Below are 17,207 nucleotides of genomic sequence, written 5' to 3'. Positions count from 1 at the left end.
TCTACATTTCGCAATGCTGTATTTGGTTAGTTATTACCGATGCGTTGTTCGGTGTTATGGGGGCAGCGCCATAACATAGGCGAGAATTTTGGAATTAAACATCTACAAAAATGCCACAAAACCTCGAGTATACGCCAAGTAGTCTAACTGGAAGTGGATACATCTTTTGAACTTTAAAATAATCTAAAAAATTTAGGGTAGTTATAGTAGCCTTTGTTTAAAAAGAATATTGTGCTAATGTCCAATGAATACATTTTTTTATTAGTTTATAGCCAATCAAGTTTAGAGAGTATAGAGGATAATAATCAAAAAGTGAAAATAAACTTTTCCAAAGTAGTTTACCCCAAGTCAATTTAAACGGTAGCATTTATTCTACTTAATCGGATATGAATAACTTCCATACATGCATGATGTTTAATAGCCCAATAGGCATGAAGAGCACTCAGGAATGGTTTTTAATAACCTATGCAGACGTTCAATCTCAAGTGAAGAAAGGGTTCTTGACACCGCTACGCTTTGAGCATCTAGAGAGGTTTTAAGTTGTTTTGATCTTTTCCCTTTAAAAATATCTTGACCGGCTCGGTCCAATTTGTCAGGCGTGATGAAAACCTTTCTTGTGCCCATACCCATGAGGGTGGGGATGGGGAAGAAATAGAAGAACAAGCCCATAGAGGGCAGGGATGGAGGGCACATAGCAGAACCAGCCCTGGGAGGGTAGTGGTGGGGGAACACATAGCAGAACTAGCCCTGGGAGGGTAGGGGTTGGGGGCACATAGCAGAACTAGCCCATGGAGGGCTGGGGTGGGGGACACATCGAAGAACCACCCCTAGGAGGATAGGGGAACAAACAGCAGAACCAGCCCTAGGAGGGTAGAGGTGGGGGACACATAGCAGAATCAGTCCTAGAAGGGTTTGGGTGGGAGACACATGGAAGAACTAGATTCTTTAATAGGAAATGACCCACTTTTTGGTCGGCGTGGGGGGGGGGGGGGGGGGGGGGGGTGAATGACGGATACCAGAAAGTAGTTGGATATTATTGACGATTTTAAAAATATTGATAATCACAGTAAAACAGTCATTCACCGACTTCCGACTTCTCTATTCCGTCACAGTAACATGATCTTTTCATTTTTTATAAACATGGTGATTTTATATCATTTGTTCTACATTTGCTATCATTACATTCTTATAATAGAAACTACAGATTTTAAGGTCATCACGACACAATACCGAACAGATGTTATAAACCAAATATAAAAAAAAAACAATTTCAATTACTAAGATTGGGAGTCATATAAATCATAAAACTACACAGGTAGACAATATATATGCTTGATGATTATAAATTTTTTTAGCCAAACGCATAGTGAATTGTCATCGCAGGTCATGTAACGATGTCGCAAAAACTTGATACTTTACAAAATGGCACTTAATTTCTTATACCTTTCTCCCCAATCATTATCTCACATTTTTTTTTGCATTACGCCCATCTCTTCTGTATTACATGTCTTTTGTATGCAAATGTTATTCACGAAGCAGGCAGGCAGCGTAGATTATTATCCCACCCCGTCGTATTATGAAACCTGGTGAAACAGTATTTGGGATCAAACTTCTGCTGACACTTAGCTGAGAGGTAGGGCTCCACAAAAAGTCCAACTATCGCTGCGGCTAGTCCTCCAATTCCATTCCCGAGCGACAATAAACTCAACGCAAATTCCGACTCGTTTGGCTGCACCAGCTGAGGGACCAAATGCGGGGAGTGCAGCACGATGAGGCCCGAAAACAGCCCTATGCCTAAGCACACCGTAATAATGATCTCCACATGGGGCACAAAATGGTACCAACTGTCAAATAGCAGGAACAGCAACTGGAATATATTACACAATGCGAAAATCCACGTGTATTGACACGTATCCCGCATGCAGTCCACGAATCGCGGCAAACAGGACAGCAGGAACAAGTACGAGCGGCCCATGAACTTGCCGATTCTATAGAACAACGAGTAGTACAGGTAGTGGTCCCGCGGTCGTAGTCGAGAGTTCGGAAGTGCAATGGTGGTCACAACCGAGGTTACGGCAAGGTACTCGGTGAAAAAACTGATAAAGAGGGGGATGAGTAGAGGGACAAGTTGGACTGCTACCGAGAGCTTGTTGGAGCAGCTAAGCCTTGTCGTGTTGTTGTTTGGCTCGTCGGTCTCGCTGTCGCTCTCTGTCTCTTTGGTGAGCAGAGTCTTGTAGGATACCTTGCTGCGCGTGGAGCCACGCATGGTACCGCGCGTGGAGCCACCCATAGAACCGCGCGTGGAGCCGGACCTGTGGAGGGGCGTGGCCCTGATAGGCGTGTCTCGGATGGGCTCCTTATCGAGCGCGAGATAGAAGATGAGGAAGAAGATTGGCCACGGGATGGTAAGCATGATGGCGGCGCGCGGGGCGAGGCAACCCCACGTGGTAGCAGCTGCAAACGATAAGCCAAGTATTGATGAGGCTAGCGTGACTAGGGTGAGGCTAGCGTGACTACGGGAAGAGACTCGCGTGACAAGGGTACAATGGCGTTACATGATGCGATGTGATGAAACAATCGTGACAAGGGTAGAATGGCTTTACATGGACTGTGAGCCTTGGGAGACAAACCTCAACACGAGTTTGAGTGATTTGACAAGCGTGACTGGGTAAAAATGGTGTTACAAGGATTGCATTTGAGTGATTTGACTAGCGTGACTGGGGTAAAAATGGTGTGACAAGGATTGCATTTGAGTGATTTGACAATTCTAAGACGCAAGTAACATGGGTTGAACTAGCGCAAATTGTCCATCCAGATGCTTGAGTGTTGGGAATAAGACATCGCTTTGCAATAGGCGAGTTGCACTATAGAATTACTTGACTTTTTGGGTAGCAAACTCTTGTGCGCTCTTGCTAGCGTCAGAATGTCTCTATGTCAAAAAGGGCTGATTTTCATTCAAAGATTTTATTTTTTTTTCGCCCTCTCTAGCGTAACGGCCTAAGCCGTTGGCGTGAGTTTGCTAGTCACAAGATTTCTTAGTGAAAGTCGCCTATTTGAAAAATTCGACTCACCCGCGTAGTAGAGAGGAGCCACCAAAGCAGCGATTCCCGTCCCGCAAACGAACGCGCTGACGCAGACCTTGGGGTAGTAGGCCGTGAGTGCTAGAAACACTAACTCACTCCCACCTGTCGCCATGGCGTTCAGACCAAGGCCCACCATCTTAGCGACCATGCTGTCAACAAACACGATGAACAAGGTGCCTAATATCATAAAGCCCGTAAGCCAAGTCACGTGGACCACATATGGAAAGCGCTGGAAGCACCACGGGAGAACTATCTTGGCCACGACAAGCGGGACATTGAAGCAGATAATCAGAGACGCCGTCGGGATGTTGAACCCGCTTAGGATATCTTCCGCGGCGGTGAACAGAATCTCCATGTTAACAAAAGTTAGGAGACCAAATACCAGGAACGCCGAAATGTTTAGTAAAGACAGAGTTTCCTCGCTGATGTACACGAGGCGCGAAAGGCCTCTGTGTAGTTTTGGCTTGGGTTTTTTACTTGTCTTGGTTGAGTCATTGTCATCAAGACGATCTTGGAACAGCGATCCCATGATGGTCAGAGGATAACGAGAACACTTGGCGGTATTCAACGACCCTGACAAGAAACCAGCTAAAGCGGGTATCAGGTCATCCTCCCACGAGGGTCCACACCTATTTTAAAGGAGAACATATAAAATTTACAAACAGTAAAGTAACCAGTGGTACCTGCATGGGCGCGCGCAGAATACCGCAGTTGCATAACGGCATCACCGATCCTAACAAGTAAAATGTCTTTTTATCAGGGTAGCATCCCCGGATTTCCAGGGTGTAAAAAATAGATTGATGATGGTTATGTAGCTACAATGATGTCGCCGCGTGAAGGATATTTTTTTACAGAGTTTTATCATGTTATATATCACCAGACCCATTTGCGCGCAAGCAAAGGAACCCCAAAACACAGGGAACTTAATTGTTTTAATGATATTCGATAGTTATCAAAATTTCGACCAAAAGAAATACCACGGCATTTTAAAAATTAGAATTACGTGCAACATAAGGATGAAAATGCTCAACTGTTGAGGGATCTGGAATGTTTGCCCAAGAAAATTTTGAGATTTAAAATGCTCTACGGGGCTCTAAAATTCACCGTGTACGAGCCAATAACCATATAAACCAAAAGAAGAAATGATTAAAGGAGGCCATTCACGCAGAGGATTTTACGCTCCCGCATAATACCGAGTGACTCAAGCAACTAACTGAGAAACTTCCATTCAGATATCGTTAACAAAGTATCAGACTTCAATCGTGGGTGGTTATTTTGAAGTTTTCTTTTAAATGAACTGCTTTATGTTCAATTGTAAATAATAACAAAGGAGTGGTTGATCGGCATTCTTTAATTCTTTTATCCACATGCATATTTTACACGAATGCAAGATCAAAGAGGAACAGTAGATATGTGAAATTGGAGAAACAGTTTGTCGAGGTAGAGGCTTTGTTGGTGGCCAAGTCATGTCGTGATCAAGTTTTTTTTCATGAAGAACATAACGCTTGAGTGATTGTAAACAAATAGAAAAGCATAAAAAAACTCACAGCATTACACTATTTTAAGAGCTTTTTATGAGAACGCTTACCCTGATATATCAACAAACTCTAGAATTCTGGGATTTGCACCCTAGCGTTATTCGCCAATATTTTAAAGCGTGTGCGATTATGAAAAAGAACCATTTTTATCGAAACGAAAAATGGTAAATTTTGCAACTTATCCATGCGTAAATTTGCTAATTTTTACTTTAGCACGAATTATCATACGTCTTGTGGGAAATCCGTAATAGATTTACCCTAACGAGTCAAATCATTAATCGTAGATAGGACTTTTCATGATAATATTATAAGTCCTACTATCAACAAAACTGATTTTGCCCGCAACGCACTAAAAGTTATGACACTGTATTTTCCACATTTTAATGCTGGCTTTTAATTGCCCTCTCATAAATGATCTAAAAAATAACACTCTCAAATTTCGTAGGAACAGTTGAAACGAGGTCAAAACTTGACTTTTGGTGGGCAACCTTATGTCTCTTCATACATGAAATCGCGAAACTCTTACTAATACTAAATTGATTTTTGTACCCATAAATTATGTTAACACGCGTAGTTAGGTTAAACCGCGGACACTATCCCTTACTTTCGTCCTTGAACAAAATGATGTCACTATAATGTGAGCACCAACGGGATTCAAACCGATCGATATGTTTGAATTAAAATCGAAAGTCACTATCCTAAAAATACTAGGTACTTTAAAAATATAAATCATTAAAGCGATAATTAACTCAGTTTCAATTAAACTTGTAAACTGCACATTATTGAACTGATAGTAGCCATTTTCTAACAAAACAAGCAGTTCAATTGAACAACACATCATGTCTCACTCCCGAGCGATAATTTCCTGGTTGCAAATACGAATAAACGTGGAATTAAACTGTACTCGTTGGAGGGTGTCGAGCGGCTATAAAACAAACAACTAGTACATACCTTTAAATGTCGCTGTATCTTGGGAATGTGCTTGGGATTCAGCTGTTGTATTCCATCTAGACTGAATTATAGGTTCACCCAAACACCGAGGGCAGTTTTTTCGTTTTAGCGCGGTTCTATCCAAGTTAATTTTAAGCGCGCTGTAACATGAATCTTACCGCTTGCTACGACTACCATATTGTGACACGAGGGAGGGGAGAGTCGAGGGGGCTATTGTTGCGTGTTATATCTTTGTTGTTTTCTACCCCTCCCCTCGATGAATATATCATGAAGATGCCGAGACACCTAACAGATGATTAACTGCATTTTATTAGATCCTCTTTGTTCTTTAAAGCCAGAATAGCAAAATACACTCTTTATTTTTATAACGTCGAGGCTCAGATAGCAGCAAAATACTGTTTTGTTAGTCTGATACTTTCTAGAATGAATCAAATGGTTCTCATAATAACAAACGTAAATATATTGCTATTGAATATTTCTATAATTATTTTCTATAAATATTTCATTGAGTATCATATTTTTATATACAGGGAAATTTTCCAAAAATAAGAATAAGAACTACTCTAGCCTGTGTAAAGCATCTCAGGGGCGGATACAGGGGGGTGGGTTGCGTGGATATCCCCCCCTTGAGTAAAAAAGTCACTTTGTTTAAAGAAAATACATATCTGAGGTACTGCCCATGTGCCTTTGCCTGCTTTACTTTGCTGACGCGACAAATCCAATTCAGCGTGAAGTATGTAAGATCTATGTGACCTACCCAGAGCCACTGGATATTAAAAGCCGCGTCTTTCCGGCCATCATAAACCCCCCATTTCGAAATCCTGCAACCGCCCCTGCCGCTAACTAACCTGGTAGCCTGCGTAGGCTACTAACCTTGCAACAGGTCTTGTCGCCAGGTTAGTAACTAAGCGGCTGTACACAGCCTCCCCCAGTCTCGACCAAATTTTAAACGTTCTTAAAAACAAAAGAATTAGCCTATTAATCAGTGCCTGGAGGTACCCTGGAGACCAGAGGCTCCATTCAGCCTCTGCAACCCAGGGTAGCCTGGAGACCAAAGGCTCCATCCAGCCTCTGCAACCCAGGGTAGCCTGGAGACCAGAGGCTCCATTCAGCCTCTGCAACCCAGGGTAGCTTGGAGACCAGAGGCTCCATTCAGCCTCTGCAACCCAGGGTAGCCTGGAGACCAGAGGCTCCATTCAGCCTCTGCAACCCAGGGTAGCCTGGAGACCAGAGGCTCCATTCAGCCTCTGCAACCCAGGGTAGCCTGGAGACCAGAGGCTCCATTCAGCCTCTGCAACCCAGGGTAGCCTGGAGACCAGAGGCTCCATTCAGCCTCTGCAACCCAGGGTAGCCTGGAGGCCAAAGGCTCTATTCAGCCTCTGCAACCCAGGGTAGCCTGGAGACCCACTGTCATCAAATAACGGCCCTGTCCACCGCTCTTCCGTGGTTTATGGGAAACGCACAAATGGCTTTATTTTCACTGAAATCCACCATTCAGTGAATGTTGACAAGTACATAAACTAAAATCCTGCAGCTTCTCAAACCTAAATTTGCCTTTATTTACCATTTTCTCACATGCGTGATACCCATGAAGCATTGATATACTTGTAAAATTTTAGAGAAATAAACAAAACACAAGCCTGAAATGGCATGTTTATGTCTACAGGCCCGTACTTTATAGGGGGTGGGGGGTGGGGGTGGGGAGGGGTTGCGAAATCCGAATAAGTGGACCTAATTTCACTGGGGTGAATTTTCTGATAAAAATCTGCTGACCACACCCTTTGCACATCTCCAAGGGACGTTTTATTGTCGGATTTGGCAAAAAAAAAGTCTGACATATATTTGACAAACCAGAGTGATCAAGCTTATGTTTTATAGTTTTGTCTACAAATAGCACGTCTATTGAGATTTCAAAAGTAGACTTTCGGCCGTTGTGTGTGTGTGGGAGCTCTGAGCATGAAAATTAGGCGCATTTGCGATGTGCTCTTCCTTTTCTGTAGATCACTTAATAGGATTTGCCAAGGGGATACTGTATCATGCAATGTTCCCCCGCCCCCTCCTCTCCTAACAGATCGAATACCCTCCGACACCCGGTCCATAGTTGCCCTCAACCTCGTCCTAAGGGTCTTCTGGGTAATTTCCAATATGGCGTCAGAAGTCCCTTGGTAAAAGTTGTCCTGCCATATGACAACAAGGGTTCGGATTGATGCCTGTTTCGTTTTCTCATACCCGACATCAATGTCGGAAAATCAGCTTTGATTTAAGGTCTAAAGACAGGAGTCACTTACAGACTTAAGACAGGATTCACTTACAAACCTTTTTATGCATCTTTTATTTTATTAAATAAGTTACCCACCCCTTTTCACATATCTTCATCTCTTGTATTTCACTTACAAATATCACATAATTGGGTTAATTTATAATGGCAACGCTGTTTTTTTTGTGTGTACTTGGCCAGATACGATTATTGTATTGACTGAATGGCGTTTGAAGATTGAAACTGCTTGGAAGAAACAATTTGAAAAATCTTTTACATGGGTATAATAAAGAATAAGTGAGTATGAGTGCAACTACAATTCGGAAGGAATCTTTTTTTTATCTCAGATTTTACTTTTTTCCTTTTTTATTTGGAAGAGAACTGGGTAAGACCCTTGTAACTAAACGAAAACTAAGCTGGTCAAATCGGCAGCCTTAGCTTTGGTAATACGCCACTTGATGCAACTAGAAACTTTTTTTATCCAAATATACACATAAAATTGACGAAGGGGTCAACCGTAGTCGAACTCATTTCGTCACATGAGCAGGGTGGGGTCCGGACACTTTGGACACGCCCTTCCTCCTTCTAGACACGCGTCTCGTTACTCAACAATAAACCTAGACCCCTCGGACACGCCCTTCCTCCTTCTAGACACGCGTCTCGTTACTCAACGATAAACCTGGACCCCTCGGACACGCCCTTCCTCCTTCTAGACACGCGTCTCGTTACTCAACGATAAACCTAGACCTCTCGGACACGCCCTTACTCCTTCTAGACACGCGTCTCGTTACTCAACGATAAACCTGGACCCCTCGGACACGCCCTTCCTCCTTCTAGACACGCGTCTCGTTACTCAACGATAAACCTGGACCCCTCGGACACGCCCTTCCCCCTTCTAGACACGCGTCTCGTTACTCAACAGTAAACCTCTCAGTAGCGAGGAGCAGCTTTTTCACTGAGAATCTCTCAAATATCTAAATTAAAAGCTAAATTAAAAGGGCCATAGCTCCTTTGCAATGCATAACGACTATCCGTTTTACGAACAACCTTCAATAAATAAAGTCTATGGGTTTAAATTAGATTAAGAACTCGCAACCGTCATCATGCTTCTGACGTAACGCTAGCTTGTCAACATGACTGCTATGCACGATTATTCTTGCAATCCTATATACTTCTGACGTCACGCTAGTGTGTCACGTGTTACGTCACGAGCGCCGACAGACGCGACAGGAGGGCGTGTTCTCGCATTCCTCAATGCCACGCGCGAATATACGCACCAGCTGACGGTGAACCCTGGGACGAGAAAAAAGGACAAGACTGAAACTTCCAATGAGAACAAATGTTCACCAGAGCACCAAGAGTGCGTTTGCAATGATAAATGATAAAAGATATGTGATCTAGAGTAATGCCCACACAAAAACACCTTAAGCCATGAAAGATTCTTCAATGCTACCTAATGACCTCTGAGGCGATCGAGACAACCAATGAGAAGTGTAGAAGTCCGCTGGTAAGGCCTAACATGATTGGCTAGGTTACCCTCATTGTTCTATTGTATTCCCGTTCTTCGTCTGTGTTGCATCAATCCAAACCAATCCAATGTGGTGAAATCTTCCGATAGCTTCTACATGGCCCCAACCAATCCGAATATCGCACTAATTTTCTGATGCGTTTCTCGAAAAACGTGCACGTGCGCGAAGAAAACCTCTCTTGCCCTGCTGTTGTCAATTCTCTTCGCAGGCCTGCCCTCGTCTCCTCACATAATAAGCACAATATATAGTTCTTATGTGTGACTTGACTAACCTCATGATGATTGGCTAACCGTGCGTCTTACCTCACGAAGAATGGTATAACTAGAAAGAGTACAGGCAAGCTGTAGAAAAACCAGATGGTCTGCGTAGGCGTGGTGTAGACAAGGTATGAATCAACACAAGGTTGAAAAGGTATGTTGAACGCCTCTGTGACACAGAGTGGTTGCGCTGACGTTTCGAGCGTTAGCCCTTCGTCTTTTGCTCCGACGAAGGGCTAACGCTCGAAACGTCAGCGCAACCACTCTGTATCACAGAGGCGTTCAACATACCTTTTCAACCTTGTGTTGATTCATACCTTACCTCACGATGATTGGCTAACCGTGCGTCTAATCCCACGGTGATTGGCTCGCCATGCGTCTTACCTCACGATGACTATCTACCGTGCGTCTTACCATACGATGATTGGCTCACGTGCGACTTACCTCACGATGATTGGTGCATGAGAAACGATTTCTCCATCCACATTCCAAATACTCTTGGTTGAGCGTCCGCGCGTCTTACCATCACGCACTGCAAGGACCTGGCATTCGTTGGTCTTGTCGTGTTGACCGCCTTCGTCCGTGTGGTCTTCGATTGCGTTCGCCTGACTCTCGGAAGCATTCGGATAGTGTACGGTAGCGTCTGTATGACCCTCGGGAGGGTCGTCGTTATGAAATGGCGTGAATTGGAATTCTCGCACGCGGAACACTTCCACAAAGTTGAAGTTAAACTGAATGTAAAATATAGCACCAACACTTTTGTCAACGATTTAAAATAAAGGCAAGAGAACCAGGGTTGGGTACCAATGCCGTAACACAATGTTGAACAAAAGCTTGCTAGAGTATGCCTTTAAAATCATCGAGACCTCATGCCCTACTATCCGGCGAAAATTTTTTTTTTATTGTACTGAAAAATGAGACTAGCCTGCTAGTTGATCTACTCCTTTGACCTCCCTCCTTCCTTTTTTGTGTTTCCGCAATACTACAAAGTTAACGTATTTAAATAAATAAAGAACCCAAATCCATCAAAATGTCGTCACGTGTTTACGAACACTCGCCACTAAACCCATGCCTTCGCTAATATTTTTGGGTTCGTTTTATCCCGTTTAGATTGTTCATTAAATCTGAAGAACGTGCAGGTTTTTTCCTGTTCTCCTTTCGATTTATTCCAATTCATCACACATTTTGTTGGCCCCAGACGCTCCAATGCACCCCCCCCCCCCATGGATGTAAGATCTTACGTGGTCGGATGTCCCCGCCAGGCGGAGCATGTGTCTGAGGTACTGCACACGTGACGTGTGTTTGACAAGGATCAGATCGAGACAGCCGTCAGCAAGGTGCGCACTGGGAGACAGCCCCTCCGGGCTTTTGGCGCATGCACAAGACATGTTGGCGCCAATTACACTGATGAACTTCCCTTTGACGCTGCGCCACTGGGAGCCTGGGGCATGGAGAGATAGTAAAAGAAAAACATGTCACATTATGTATATTTGTTAATCCGATTGAAACAAACTGGTGCAAAATGAAATATTTTAAAGATAAAGGTTGCATGTTTCTATGCACAATGTATTAATTCATTATACCATCTGCCTGCAGTGGCTTCTGGGAAACTTCCCCAACAGCTGTGTCTTGTAAGAGCTGAATGTCTTTTGTCTCATTACACACAAAGCACCTGTACACGAAATCAGACGAGATTTAGATCATCATAGAACGACGCGATTGAGTTATTAGATGCTTTGTAGTGTAGGATGGGTTACTCAAGCTCTGAAAACACTCATTTGGGGGGAGGGGGGTTGGGGAGGGGTAAGGGATATGTAAACCTTAATGTTTGGGGGGCTTTTGATTAATGTTCTCTGTAGCCTGCATAGCAAGCGTTTCTGGGAGGCTTCAGTAAAAATAGGAGACAGAGTGGAAGTAGGGCCGCATGGAGAATGGGGATGAAGAATCGGCAGAAAGAAACTCCCTCTCACCATTCATGGGCACATCCATACATACGATTTTTACTTCTGCTGCTTGGTTTCTATTTCTACTGAAAAGGTTTAACTGAGGTTTTCTGAACTAAGTAGATAAGGAGCTTACCCTGTCCTACATCGGCTTCTGTCTTGTGGACTGGCTACTGAGCTGTCATCTGATAAAAATTTGATGGTACCTTCATAACCCCTGGAAAATAATATTTATAAACAGCTTTTAGAAATCGAGAAGAGAATTCAAAATCAATTTTAAAAGCTTCCAATAAAGATATTTAAATGGAAACACAACACATGTTTACTGACATTTCTTAAGACACCAACACTATTAAAAATATACTGGTACAAGTATTTGACACCCATTGATGGAAATTGCTCCTGTTGGAGTTAATCTTAATACACAATATATTAATAATTTTTTTTTATCTCTGTGTATTAGCATATTTCATGACGTTTCGGTAATGGTGCCTTCAACAGGAACTCCTGATTACTTATATATTCTTAGCATCTAACTATCACTGCACAAGACCATCAATACTATTAAATACACATTGGTTGCATCTTGACAATTCATGTACCTATTCCCCATAAACTTTTTGAAGCCAGAGCAGTCGTAGCGCTTGGGGCCCATCCAGCGGAATTTTTCACTATCCTGCAGCACATCACCAAAAAAGCCATATGCCATCATGGAGACTGAGTATCGCAACACTTCCTGGCCATTACTCACGGAGCAGACGTCAAGTGGATGAATGTCACCTGCGAGTAGACCCACAATGGAGTTCATGCTCCTCCTCCCTGCTAGTCCTCATATTTTGTGGATGGCAAGTTTCTATTCATGGTATATTGAATTGTGTGTATAGAATTCAGGGTAATGGTATGTTTGTATGTTTGGTAAGTTTGTATGTTTGGTATTTTTTGCAGTGTAAGGTTTGGGGCTCTATCAGAACCCCTCCCTTATGCTCATCTTGTTCATAGCTTAAGCTAAATTTTTTTGAGATTTTTGAGCCAGGAAGTTTGTGGCAAGAGTTTTGCATTTTATAGCTTTTATGTCTTTAATATAATAATAGATAGAAGTAGTTTGATGGTAATCTCATTATACCTATTATAATGTGTAGAGCGGAGGTGACAGGGTCATTTATACCAGTTGTGCAGTAAGCTATAGCATCTGTGGATCCTAAAAATACAAAGCAAAAAGTTGCAAAAATTTGAAATTGGCTGAACAACATCTCCCAAAAGAAGCCAACACTATACAGCCTATGTCTCTGTGTTGTGCCATCCCCACAGTAGTATCCTGTTACAGCCTTGTTATGTATAGGTTTTATAACCATATATTATATTAATCTTTCTGTATCTACAAGGTTAAACTGGAAAAGCCTGATAATCAAATGTCACAGTGATAAACAAACTCTACATGTCTGTGTACTGTAACTCTAGGGAGACACACACACCTATTTAATCAATACACGTCGTCAGTGCAAATGGCGAATGGCAAATGGCAGTTCAAAGACCAATCACTGCTTTTAGGTATAATTTTTTGTAAAGAAGAAAGTTGATAATTAATATAATCCCAGAAATTACCCACATTTTCCTTGAGTTCCACGAGATCCAAGGTATTTTTTGATAGAGAACTGCCATTTGACAATCGCCATTAGCTGTTTGCACTGACAACGTTATTTGAAATAGGTGTATTTGGCTCATGACCTTCAGCCTTTTATGTTATAGTACTAGTTATAATGCCTTTAATTACTTTCAAAAATTAAATTTGATTTAAAGTTTTAAAGGTGCACTTTACCAGCTGGGATGACTCCTATTGAGATCTTGGGGCACACAGCTTGAAAGTCAGGGTTGGTAGTATCCACATCGTAGTCTTGTTGGGTGCGAATAATCAACCCATTAAGGATCTCATGAAACATGCCATCTCCACCAACACATATAACCCTGAACCGAGAATAAAGGAATCAAACATTTGGCTGTTGATCTAATAATTCAGATTTAGAGTTTTTTCTTATTGGATACAATATTAAATTACATATTTAAGATTTATAAAAAGAAATATTTTTTTGTTTATTTTCATAAGAGATTAGTATCAACTTAATGACCTTGAAATTTATCCTATATGGCCTAAACATGTTTTTTGTTCTGTAATTCTGGATTTGTCCAAACGTGGTAAATTCATGTCTTGAACCAGTTGCTTTGTTAATAGAAAAGAAGACTCATAAACAGTTGTTTCTGTGGGCAACTTGAGAAAACACTCAAAATCAGATAAGAAACCATTTTGGGGGAAGTTGCATAAGAACTCCAACAACATTTCTTGAAGGAAAGGGTGTACATATTGCCACTCCTTCAAAAACAGGAACATGTCTCAGGATCAAGAAGTTCAGCTCCAAGCATGGAGTATGACATTGTGGTACCTAATATACCACCCCAATACACCTCAATCACATGACTTACCCATCAACTTTCTCAAGGGCTTCTTCCTCTAAGTAGTCTTTTGCATGATTTGCTCTCTGAGTAACTAAAAGAAATAGATATGCTTTATCAAAGGCCCTAGTGGAATATATTTTGTGACCATAGTGAAATTTATTTGTGCATCCCACAGCAGGGAAACAAAGGAACAGCAGTGAGGATTGGAATATACAACAATTACTTAACATACCAATAACCTCTGCCTGGATGCCAGCTAACTCAAACAATGGCTGGATTTTGTCTCTATAAATCTTTGCTGCTTGCTTCTTGCCGCCAACTGGGTTAACAAAAACAAGCAGTCTGTTGGGTCTCTCATAGTTCTCTAGAATTTAAAGAAATTTGTCTGTGAGAATGAAGTTTTGGATATACCCTTTATACAGTGGAATGTGTTACATAGCTTGGGGATCTACAGCAGGTGTGTGAACATCTCCTTGTGGCCTTCAACCACTTTCACTGTTCATATTAAAACCTTTCTGGTCCACAGCAAAGAGAGACAGAGTCCCTGAACCAGCCACATTTTCTTGAACAGGTATCATTTGCATATTTTTTTACTAGAAAACACGTGAGGCTGCTTAACCTTTCAAAGAGCTCTATGAAATATTCTATTCCTTATTTACCGCAATTTATTATACATTTATTTGCATGTTTATGAACTTTCGTTGTTTTCATTATATTTTAACTCACTTCTTTCTCCACCAGTGTGTACACCTTACCCCTTATCAGCCTTTTTGTTTTCCGGTCAATACCTCCCTACCCACTACCTCCTCCTTAATCTTCCCATTCACCCTATACGCCATGGTAAGAACAATTGCATCACTATCCCGTCCACTCCTTATAGTCCATCTCCACTCAACATAGCATTATCCCCACAATGACCCTCCTGCCCTCTCCCCTGCCACCTATCTCTACCCATATCACAACCATTATTCCCCTTTTATGTCCCCCTTCTCCCCAGGTGCCATGGTACGAATACCCGCTTTCAACCAAAAATCATTTGCATAGCTAGGAATGGTTGAAGGGTGCCAGTCCGTCTAGGCTGCCAAAACACAGTCTTGTCTTCTAGATGAATCTCAGCATTTTAGCATAAGATATCTATTACTACACACCCTAGCAAACCCGAACAAGTATTCCAATTGTCTATTCTGATAACTGTACAAAAAAACTCACTTACCATTAAGAATAGCCTGCATTGCCTTAATCCATTCTCTGCACAATGCAACATCCTTGCAATCAAATGTGATCTTTTTCTCTCTCCATTTATGATGCTTTAACCTTTTAATAGCATAAATTGTGAACAATGTGCTGGAATAAGGCAGTAATTCGATGTCCCCACATTCTGATTTGACAGGCTCTTCCTTGTTTGGTACTACAGCAATTATCTCTTCAATAGGGATAGAGTGGCTAGGAGGGAGATTTTCTGGAACAATAAACACAAAATATTAGAAAAAACACACACACACAAGAGTATATGGGATAATAATCCAAAGTTATATGCAGACTCTACTTCCAATGTTGCACCAAACATGAACATGAATGCTCAATAAAATGTTATTAACATGAGTGTATTCCTGGCCCTACCAATCAACAAAAATCGATCATCGGAAACTAATCGAATTGATCAATATTAATCAGTTGATTTTTATTGATTTACATTGGAAATCGATAATAGTCGATACTCACAGCCCAAGAGTACTCAATCATATTGATTATTATCGATTAATATTGGGTTTTATTGATTTCTTATATTTAAAACTGAATGCTGGAAAACTGCTGGGAATGATACATCGAGCTTCTTGGCATGTGTTCATCTGTATGCTTTCCAATAAGCTAATATAAGGGCTGAGTAGTGTTCAGAAATCTCTTATCAAGAATTATATTGGGTTAATAAAGAATCTTTAGTAAATAAATGTTGTAATATTGTGAATGTGGTTTGCAACTGGTAATGCGCCCTTTTGAAGCGATATAAAAACTCCCTTTGTTTATCTTACCCTGTTTAAGAAACAGAGTAAAACAATTTATCATGCCAGTTAAGGGTGATACACTTGGACGGAATGGACAGAAATCAAAATTTATCAATACAATCAATAATAATCGATAATTTCAATATTTTTCGATGATAATCAATACTCACACAGTTTCACGTTATCGATTTCTATTGATTTCCGATATTAATCAATTGATTGATATTGATTTTTATCGATAACTGATGATTGTTATTGATTATCGGAATTATCGATTGGTAGGGCCGGGTGTAATACCCTTTGCCATTGTTTTTTCGCTTTTTTTAGAGTTACATTTGACAGTTTGGATAATTTTTATGCTTTCTAGAGTATTTGTATTCGTCTTTTTTCACCAGAAACGACTAAAGTCTTCAAATTGACTCTTGAAAAAAAAGTTTTTTGTTTAAATGCATTTTTTTTCTTCTGTTACTTACTTAATTAATTAACTTATTGATTAAAAAAACAGCTCTGGGAATTCGAACACATCATTCATATTTTCTTTCGTATTTTCCCTTGAGTTCCATACACAGAACCGATACTGTGGTATGGATGAAGAACTCATCTTTACGTGTTACCTGAAAATCGTAATCTCAGTTCGGCTAGGAATAAAAAAATGGTGCGATTTACCGCAAACACACTCGGCACAGTTCCAAGGTTCGTTACCCCTTCTTGACTCCGTTCCTCAAACATGACCTATACTCACTTGGTTTAGTCTCTTCTTTACTCTCTGAGCTCCAGTAAAGCGTTTTTCTGGTAAGGCAGACATTGAATGGCCTCTTATGTTGATAAAGAATAGAGTTTAGAATACATCCTGTTCCACCATCGTCCGCCATCTTTCCTTCCTTGTTTGACTTGTGGAGGAGACGACAACGCTCACAACATTGAAGACTGGTGCGAGCGTGACATAATTGTGTGACATGACAGCTTTACTGACCTTTCGTCACCCTCTGGGATATATTTTCTGTATGATTCATTTGTTATGACTTATCGAGAAAAAGATGTTGGTTTACTCACATCCTTATTCTCACTCAGACTAGTCAAGCCTTTTAAGAAGAACCGGATATAAATCATAATAAACCAGGCTACCCCATGGAGCGTAAGTAAAAGTGGTTGGCTGATATATTGTCCGGACGCTGTCTATCCAGCATTACGCAACAAA

General features: G+C 41.3%; 2 protein-coding genes across 3 annotated transcripts; both read right to left on the bottom strand.

Annotated features, from left to right (window-relative positions):
• Positions 1–1,023: 1,023 nt before the first annotated feature.
• LOC5520347 (protein btn-1) lies at positions 1,024–5,772 on the bottom strand. The gene is made up of 3 exons (XM_032365364.2): positions 5,573–5,772; positions 3,072–3,712; positions 1,024–2,454 (listed from the first exon to the last, which is right to left on the bottom strand). The coding sequence occupies exons 2-3, from the start codon at positions 3,610–3,612 to the stop codon at positions 1,529–1,531; spliced, it is 1,467 nt and encodes a 488-aa protein (XP_032221255.2). The 5' UTR covers positions 3,613–3,712; positions 5,573–5,772; the 3' UTR covers positions 1,024–1,528.
• A 2,115-nt stretch (positions 5,773–7,887) lies between these two features.
• LOC5520348 (ceramide kinase) lies at positions 7,888–17,089 on the bottom strand. Of its 2 annotated transcripts, none has more exons than XM_032365363.2 (12): positions 16,752–17,089; positions 15,220–15,465; positions 14,239–14,325; positions 14,034–14,097; positions 13,375–13,520; positions 12,682–12,756; positions 12,161–12,338; positions 11,695–11,775; positions 11,199–11,287; positions 10,857–11,056; positions 10,060–10,346; positions 7,888–9,122 (listed from the first exon to the last, which is right to left on the bottom strand). In XM_032365363.2, exons 1-12 carry the CDS (start codon positions 16,879–16,881, stop codon positions 9,035–9,037), a joined length of 1,671 nt encoding a protein of 556 aa, XP_032221254.1. In that variant the 5' UTR covers positions 16,882–17,089; the 3' UTR covers positions 7,888–9,034. The 2 variants fall into 2 exon arrangements, with proteins under 2 accessions (XP_032221254.1, XP_032221253.1); XM_032365362.2 differs by having other exon boundaries at positions 14,239–14,370; positions 16,752–17,085.
• Positions 17,090–17,207: the final 118 nt, after the last annotated feature.

This window comes from Nematostella vectensis, chromosome 1 (genome assembly GCF_932526225.1).
Source record: "Nematostella vectensis chromosome 1, jaNemVect1.1, whole genome shotgun sequence".
Classification (NCBI taxonomy): Eukaryota; Metazoa; Cnidaria; class Anthozoa; order Actiniaria; family Edwardsiidae; genus Nematostella; species Nematostella vectensis.
The sequence above is the reverse complement of the archived record's forward strand: the minus strand, read 5'-3'. Positions and strand labels throughout refer to the sequence as shown.

Coding starts and splice junctions, on each gene's coding strand:
- LOC5520347 (XM_032365364.2), bottom strand. CDS start 3,612: ATGGGATCGCTGTTCCAAGATCGTCTTGATGACAATGACTCAACCAAG. Junction 2,455..3,071: donor GGCTCCTCTCTACTACGCGG/GTGAGTCGAATT, acceptor TATCGTTTGCAG/CTGCTACCACGTGGGGTTGC.
- LOC5520348 (XM_032365362.2), bottom strand. CDS start 16,881: ATGGCGGACGATGGTGGAACAGGATGTATTCTAAACTCTATTCTTTAT. Junction 15,466..16,751: donor TAAAGAAGAGACTAAACCAA/GTGAGTATAGGT, acceptor TTATTGTTCCAG/AAAATCTCCCTCCTAGCCAC. Junction 11,776..12,160: donor AAAAAGTTTATGGGGAATAG/GTACATGAATTG, acceptor ATTATTTTCCAG/GGGTTATGAAGGTACCATCA.